This window comes from Xiphophorus maculatus, chromosome 19 (assembly GCF_002775205.1).
Source record: "Xiphophorus maculatus strain JP 163 A chromosome 19, X_maculatus-5.0-male, whole genome shotgun sequence".
NCBI classification, from domain to species: domain Eukaryota; kingdom Metazoa; phylum Chordata; class Actinopteri; order Cyprinodontiformes; family Poeciliidae; genus Xiphophorus; species Xiphophorus maculatus.
This window is the reverse complement of record NC_036461.1, coordinates 10,514,896-10,523,582: the sequence shown is the minus strand read 5'-3', so window position 1 is coordinate 10,523,582 and position 8,687 is coordinate 10,514,896. Positions and strand designations below refer to the sequence as shown.

The following is an 8,687-nucleotide window of genomic DNA, read 5'->3' as shown; positions in this document are numbered from 1 at the left end:
CTACTGTTTTACAAATTGATTAGTTTCACTATGAACTAATGCCTTTTGTTTAAGAATAACATCTTTTTTTCGAAGCACATATTTTGTTCAATGAATTTTGAGCTTGTTATGAAGTGCACTGCCAAGCCTTGTGAAGCTGCAGCCATCCTGCTGAGGTGTTTATGAAAGACACTGAACCAGTTCCTGGCCTGCAGCTGATCACGCACTTTCACTGTTGCAACATCAGGAATTTAAGTGCACAACAGTCAATTAGAAAAAGCAGGCTTCGGTACATTAACACTGAGTTAAATAGCAGCAGTGCCATGGTATCTAGGGCATTTTCTTTGTTTTTAAATCTACAAAATATTCTTCCTTTTTGCAACTTCCTAGTGGTTAATATGAAACAAGTAAGTACACCGTACAGTTTATTGATGTAGCTCTTTTCACAGATAAGAATCCCGAAGTGCTTCACTTCAAAACAACAAAAGAAAATGATTTAAAACATATACAATTGTTGCAATTATTTAAAAAGGGAGAATAAAGTCAGCATATTAGACAAAATTGGCATTTTTAGACAAAATGATAGCAGGCAACGTCAAAGTAAAAGGTCTAACTCAAAGTTTGTCTACCAAAGAGGGACTTCAGCAGCACAATGCAGCTGACAGTCTTAAGAAGAAATCCCTAAGGTGCAACAGCCTGGAAGAATTGATCATTATTATTGGAGTGACAAGAGTAACTTTTGACCTTGGGATATAAGTGTCTGGGAGGAAGTCTAAGATTTGGGTTGCTTAAAGACATCCTGCATTTTTCCTAAATATTATACCACTTGAATTTATTTTGTAACTTGTCATGTTGTAACTACAAATTTTAATGAAACATATTGAACATTTTTATACAACCAAAGTAAAGTGATGCCTAATTGAGAAATGGAAGGAAAGTGATGGGTGGATTTCTATTTCTTTTACAATCAAAAATCTTAAAGGTCCAAAAATGAAGAAAGATCAAATTTATCCCTGCTTTCCATCTAAACTAACAGGGCAGGTTTGGTTGACAATTGTGGGAAAAAAAGGGCATGAATACTTTCACATCAAAACTGGAGTGAAGTGGGATATTAAATTTGTACCAGTTAAAAGTTTTAATTATGCACAATCTAAAGTCATAAAGATGATGTGTAACTGGTAAAGTGCAACTGTTCAGGGAAGTCAAAGCAAAACTACAAGTGAGTGCGGGTCATCCCCAATTCAGCCAGCTGCAGTCTGAGCTTAGAAACCTTCTCGAAATGGGAAAAAGTAATTTCAAAACGGCTCCCAGGAATGTCTCTAAAGTAACACTGAGCTGTTAGGAACAACACCCAGATTTCAGAGACTCAATGTCTGAATGTTATGTAAAAATACAGGAGGAGTCCCAGCTTCCACACTGTGTGATATAAATGACATCACAGTCTGTGCCAAAGCAACATCTCAGTTTTGTGCTGCGTTCAGGACCAGTCCAGCCGAAAAAGCCAGACGAGGTGAGTGCCATACTGGGTCCAAACCTTTTGCCTCAGCTTGTAATGTTGCTGTGCATTGCAGCTGGCCAAAACAGCAGACTGTGAGCTCTGGCTGTCAACATCTGCTCCAGAGACTTTACCATCTGCCCAAGGCGCCCCCAGGGGAACGGAGCATCTCTCCTTGTCTCAGACCAGCTGCAAAACCCTGGACTTGGACACGAGCTGCCATACACACATAAAGACGCTGTGTGTTAGAACACTTTTCTCAGTCTTGGTCATAATTCACGTTCACGGGAAGTTTTAGACAAGCTAAATTCCCACGTAAGTTATTTTTTACAGTTAAATGGCAGAGTTCAGCCTCCTGATCCAGCTGCAACTTAGCCTTTCAATGTGTTTTAGTAAATGCGTTTATTAATTTTAGTTACTCAAATCAAAAAATGGAACTCTTTTTACATAGATTCCATATTTGGTGCATTTATCTGTAGTAATTTATAAAATTATGGACTGCAGTTAATACAAACAAAATGCAGTACCTCAGAAAATTTTAATAATACTCATATTTAAAATGCAAAAATGTCTTTCTGCAAAAAAGTATGTAAGTGTACTTCACAATATCTGCAGTCAATACTCAGTTCACATTTGGTGGACTAATTCACTCTTTACGGTGAATTAGTTCACCTATTCAGCACTGTGAGACATTCAGGGAAAACAGGTTGCTTTATTGATGTCTCTTCTTCCTCTTGACAATTCTCTAAAGACGTTGTAGATCAGCATTGCTGGCCAATCAAGTACATAGATACTAAGGTTGTTCAAACAAGTACTGACACTTTTGAAAGTGTGGACAGGTGCCATCTTCATGAAACTTGTCAGAAGATGCAAGCATGAAATATTCTAAGATTTCCAGATAGATGGAGATGTTTTAGGTTTGATAAAACACAGAGGACCAACACCACTGTAATTTTACATGGCTCCTCAAATCATCACTACTGTGACAACTTCACACTTCAACCTTTGATTCTGTGACCCTCCACTTTTCATCCACTTTTTATCTTGCATTTTAAGTGAAATGCAAACCTTACTTCCAAAGGAAATGTTGGACCACTGAACAACAGTCCACTTTGCCCAGGTAAGATCCTTCTGAAGTCTCTGATTTAGAAATGATAGATGAAGCCCATGTCCTAAATAAACACACTCCAGCTTCACTTTATGAATCTTCAAATTATTGAAAAGAATTTGCCTCACAGTCAGCTCAAGCCTGTGGTTATCATATACTGTATGTTGCTTGTACCTTTTTCCTTCTTCTTGGCCTTCCATTAATTTGCTTTGATGTGGCACATTAAACAGCGAGCTTCTTTGTCATCAATCTCCTGCAGCTTGCACTCTTTATGGAGGGTGTAAATGAACATATTCTCCATGATTGCAAAGGACATAGAAATATGAGTAAAGAGGAGCAGGAAAAGCAAATGAGATGGACTAGCAGTCCTTGGCAACAATTACTGTTATTCAGGATGTTACTGTGAAATATCACCTGTGGTGCCCAGAAATAAGAGCAGATAGCACACCAGAGCGTTCATGAGACCGTTATACTGCAACAGTCTTCAGTCAAAGGCTTCTATAGACTTATTTCCAGACTGGCTGCTATCAGAGATAATGACTGCCCACAGTGACTAGATTAGTTACAAAACATTTTAATTTCCTTTTTCCCGCAATAACATTTTTTAATGTAATTTTATATGGATATCAATAAAAAAAAATAAAGGAAATAAATAGAAAACTTTTTGGAAAAACATTTGTCACAAATACAAATAACCTCTAATAATGAAAACAAGCACTAAAAAGATGTTTGTCTTCCAATAGCCCAAGATTTCATGAACATGTTTGTATGTTTTGCCTTCTAGATTTCTTTGAATGTAATCTTAAGAGAAATGAGTCAATCAGTTGATAAGACCTTTAATTTCATCAATTGAGAAGAAAACATGTAAAAACAGTGTACAAAGTTTATATTATTTGTTTACTAAAGCTGGTGTCCTCGGTCACAGGAATACAGGAGGGGCAGGTACAAAAAAAGTTGAAGTAAAAAATATAAAAGGATTTCCCCCCCCTATTTTCAGAAGGTGACAGCCAAGATGGGAGTGTGCATAGGAATAAGTAACAAACAGACTCAAAGAGTGAACAAAGGTTTGCAAACGACTGAAGAGAAAACAATATAAAAAAACATTACATTCAATGAAAATATGCACTTTTGACAATGATTATCTGTCGTTCTAAAAATACTGAAGAGCTTCCGGAAACTTCTGAAAGAAGACCATCGGTTTTAGCCTCAGCACAAGAAATGATTCAAACCAACACGTCTTGTTTCAATCGTATCCACAACACACAAATTCATCTTACAAAAGGAAGCTAATTTAGTCTTTACCAGCCATATATAGAGGGGGTCCTAATACAATCATTTTTGGCCAACAAAGTGCATATCATTGGCACAGTGAAACTCCTTTTCATCCACATTGGTCTCATAAATAACTCGGAAGCTAGTGAGAGGGGTGGAAGTCCCCTAAAGAAGCAAATGAAAGATCACCGTTTTCCCCTGAAGCCTAGTTTGCTTGCAAAGTTTTCCTAAAGAAGTGTATTATGTTGAAGTGACCTCACTGAGGCTGCAGCATATGCACCAGGTGGAATATAACACCCAATAGTGTACTGTAAACAGAGGAAAAACCCAAAGGAGAAAAGAAGAGCTTGGAGCAGAAGGCGCATCCACATGAAAAGGCACCAGGAAGTGTAAGCACTGACTTCAGGAGTGGAGATGCTTTTTATTAGCCTGAACAGGAAGCAGTGGATCTGAGTCATGTGCAAGCAATTTTTAAAAGAAACTGAATGATCACTCATGCTCGCGTCATGTTAGACTAGATTCCACTGCTGATTCCTCAGATATATCATTGTGTGGAATGGTAATACAACAGATCGGTTTCAGTTTTGCATCAAGGCTGGCTTAAAGCGAAGAGGACTTTTCAGTCTTAGGAGAATTAGACATGTGTTACAACACATCAGTATGAAGGAAGTTTAACTTTATTTGATACGGTACATTCACTTTATGAGGCCAAAAAAGTCCGAAAAGACTCGAAAAACATGAATAAATCACCCACTCAACAAACAACACACTCTCTGTTTTACATGGTGTTTTTGGTCCACAGCATGCCTAAAACTTATTTGAAATGGTTGATGTTTTATTGAATATAAACAACCCCTTTAAAAAAAGACAAAAAAACCCCATTGAGCTATGGGAGTAGCCCAATTTGTGCATAGCTACATTTCCCCGTTCATTATGGAGTACGGATGCCTGCTCTGTATACAGCATAACAACCAGGAAATGCAGGGTAGTGTTATCTCCATGGTCAGTCTTCAAAGGCCACCAAGAACAAGCACGTTTATCTTTGTTTTTGTCTCGCACTTCCTCCATCCTGTAAAACAACAACAACGGCTCACAGACTGAGACATCCGACGGGGGGCTTGTGCAGACAATGCTGGGGGAGGACGAGGCTGAGCAGGCTGGGGCCTTTTGAGAGTGCAGTCGGATGGAGAGAGGGAATGAACGTGGGACCGGAGGAATGTTTGAGATTTGCATATTAGGCTGTCCCACTGGCAGAGTAGGAGAACTGTGGGAAGTGGGGTCGTTGCTCGCTGTCGAAAGATTCCATGCTGTCATCTGGGGATAAAAAAACAACAATCTGTTAGTTCTCATTAAAGATACAATTTGTCTGACAAGGTAACACATTTTTCAACTTTAAAATTTTAGTATATTAATGGGATTCTATGTAATGGATCAACACTAAGTTGTGCACCATTTACCCTGATTTCCCTAAATAAAATCCAGTACAATAATTACCTTCAGAAGCCACCCAATTAGTAAACAGAATCCACTTTGGTGTAATTTATTCGTTATGAATCCAGCTGGATTTATAACAGTTCTGGTAAGGCTCCAGATGTTTGTTAGAGAATATTGGTGAACAAACAGAATCATGAAGACTTGGGTACAAAGCAGACGGGTCTGGGATAAAGGTGTTATAAAATTTAAGAAAAACATTGATTATTAAACAATATCCAAAATGCATGTGCTCGCTCCATCAGGAAGTCAAAAAGACAAAAAAAAATCACGGTGACCCACTCAAAGTTATGAAACCTTGCAAAAGACTTAAATATAACTGGAATACACACTTGTATTTGTACAGCAGTCCTGATCACAAATAGTAGCCTTTCACTTCTATTTTGTCTTGATTTTTTTGATATCTCAAAAACCATATTAAAAATTGGAATTTGGACTTCTAACATGACAAAAATCCTTAGAATCCTTTAGGAAGCATGAAAACTGCAGAAATCTGCATTGAAAATGGGTAGATAACACTTATTAACCTTATCTATCCATCCATCCACTTATCTTTTTATTAATATTTAGATTTTTTTTACTTTTGTAAAATTTGCCCCAAATGATCATCGTCATTCAAAGTGCTCAGCTCCCTGCTTACTTTAATGTTTTCCAAAGCCTATTTTAATAGTGTTGCATGTCCTGAAGAGGGCACACTGTCCCTAATGAAGCTTCCAGTCATATTTAGAAAAAGGTAACTCAAGTCCCTTTAAAAACAGCAGGTACTTATGTGGAAAGATAAAAAAATTGTGGATTGACTTCGTGACATATTGGACATATTGAGTGGAACTGTTTGTAAGTTGTTAGCAGGGTCATTCACATGTGAAAGTGATGCTACCTTGTCCGGGTGGCGTAATGGTGATGATTTGTCCTGTGAACTCTTCGTCAAAATATCTTGTGTCCGTCTCTGAGGTAACTTGGGGCTTAAACGGCGGGACAAGCTGTTAAGAGAGGAGACATGCTTACATCAACAACCATTTATTGCCGTAGGAACAGTTGTCACTCTGACAGTGTCGTTTCTCGGCAATTCTACTTTATATAAATCACAGGCAAAATAAATATTTCAGAACCCCACCTTCTTTTCATAGACATCTTGCCAATTTATCCCAGCAAAGAATTTGTGCTGCATGATTTCCTTGGCATCATCAGGCCCTCCACCTAACCTGGAAACCCAAAAACAAGGACGTTAATGCCACATTTTAAAAACAAGCGACTGTAAAGATAAGTAAAAACTAGAAATGAGACCTGACTGAGAGGACACACCGACCTTTGCATTGGGTCCTTCTTAAGGAGACCGGAAAGCAGCGAGCGCGCCTCAGGGCCGAGAGTCCGAGGAAAACGGATGTCTTCCATGAGGATGAGCTCAAACAGCCTCTCGTGATCCTGGTTGTAAAACGGCAGCCGGCCGCACATCATCTCATACATCACCACGCCCAGACCCCACCAGTCCACAGCGCGGCCGTAGTCATTGTCTTCTAGGACCTTGGAGAGGGGGAGGATTTAAAATACAGTTGTTGAGAACAGATCTAAATCAGAAGCGTTGTACTTCTTATTTTTTCAGATTTTTAGACATCTAAAGACATTATAGACCTAAAATATATTTTACAGTATAAAATGTAAAGCATAATACACCTTTATATTGCTTTAAATGCAGATAGATGCATTTAAAGACAATTTGTGACAGCAAAAGTCTTTGTAGCTACTCCTGTTGAAAAAACAGGAAAAAGAGAACCATATATATATAGGTGATAAGATGACATCTGGATCTGTAATGTTAATCACTCTGATTTTAAAAAAAAAGAGAATATGCAGAACACAAGCTGCAATCCTAAATGCAACTGGAAAAGAAAAGGGATAAAAATGTATGTACACAAAAGTAGATGAAATACTTCTGAAATGACAGTTTCGGATTCAACCAAGACGTCTGTGTCTGGACATCCCAACCAACCCCCACCGACATCACCTTCTCCCCCCTCTGGTCAGAAGTTTTCAGGCTGCTCCAGCCAACACTGACTCACATCTCACATTAGGAGCAAGTATAGAGTTTCCCCTGGAGCCTTGCATATTTAATCACCTCTACCCCTTCCACATATACACAAACACATACAGATCAACAAGCAGCAGAGAAATTAAGTCTTTCACATGAACAAATGATAGCAAACTGTTCAATTAACACAGCTGAAGTCACAGATAGGGAAATATTTAATCATATTCTTTTCATAAGATGACTTTTTGTGACATTTCCTAATTAGAAACTCCTCTGGTGTTGTGCTTGGTGAACAGTGTAACCTGTTGCATGACTAATGCTCTGCAGAGTGGAGTTGTTCCAGGGTGTCTGGGGACATGTACTGGATTCTACCTCACCAGGCGGATGTTGAAGGTTAAATCAAGACAACGAGAACAATGTGTTCTCCCACACTCTCAGCAGCATGATGATACAAATTTCGGACCTAATATTAGAAACTTTGGATAAAAAGATAAGGGTGGATTAAACGAATTAGACAAGGACACAAAAAGTGCACCGGCCCAGAGAGGGGTGGTCCTGCAGAAACAGATGGACTGAAGTGTCCGTAAAAGGAACCAGACTGCTGGTGAGTGAGCATGCATGCAGCTTGCATGTCTTGTGTGGGCCCTCGGTCTGGTCCTGCGGTGAGTGCAGAGGATCGACGGGAAGGGCCGAGAGGGCAGTGGAGGGGGGTAACGTGAAGCCGGAGTGGGGCTAAGATTACTGGGCCGTCTCTATTTCCAGCGCTGCTGTCGTGTGATTCACACCGTGCGACAGCTGGGCCCGCAGCTGCCCCATATATGTAGAAGAGCGCCACAGCTGTGAAGCTGCCAGGAGCGCAGGAGCCAAGCTCATCCCTCATATACGTAACCAGGACTGCCTGCTTGCTTGCCTGCCTATTTGGGCCCCGGCCCCTAAGCTAATACTGTTACACTGCCCCAAAGGAGAAGACAGCGGAAGAGGGAAGAAGAAGGAGGATTAAAAAAAACAAAAAAAAACACACTTGCTTCTGATTCTTGGGAGCTACAGTCTCCTTACTGCTCTTTTTCAGCTCACAATGTTCTACACTGACAGCCATTAATCTTTCAAGACGCCGAATACAGACTGGTGTTGGGGGCTAGATTAAACATGTCCACATTTTTCTTTGTGGACATTCCCTAACAGCCAATTCCCTTAGCCAATAATAGTTTTCTTTCTGTAAGTGTTTAATAAAAGTGACTAAGTGAATTTGTCCGGCGCTTTACTCCGGAGACAAACTGGTCAGGCTGTTGCAGGCCGAGTCTATCCTCCCTACCTCT

The 8,687-nt window shown here is 39.6% G+C and overlaps 1 protein-coding gene across 1 annotated transcript in view; it reads right to left on the bottom strand.

Moving 5' to 3' along the window:
* Positions 1 to 3,404: 3,404 nt before the first annotated feature.
* The window catches only part of akt1 (AKT serine/threonine kinase 1), a 43,818-nt gene continuing 38,535 nt past the window's right edge, over positions 3,405 to 8,687 (bottom strand). Inside the window, exons 11-14 of the mRNA XM_023352600.1 lie at positions 6,652 to 6,866; positions 6,460 to 6,547; positions 6,223 to 6,325; positions 3,405 to 5,168 (exon numbers count right to left, since the gene is read on the bottom strand). Of these exons, the coding sequence (XP_023208368.1) occupies positions 5,089 to 5,168; positions 6,223 to 6,325; positions 6,460 to 6,547; positions 6,652 to 6,866 (486 nt within the window). The 3' untranslated portion in view covers positions 3,405 to 5,088. The remainder of the gene's footprint in view (positions 5,169 to 6,222; positions 6,326 to 6,459; positions 6,548 to 6,651; positions 6,867 to 8,687) is intronic.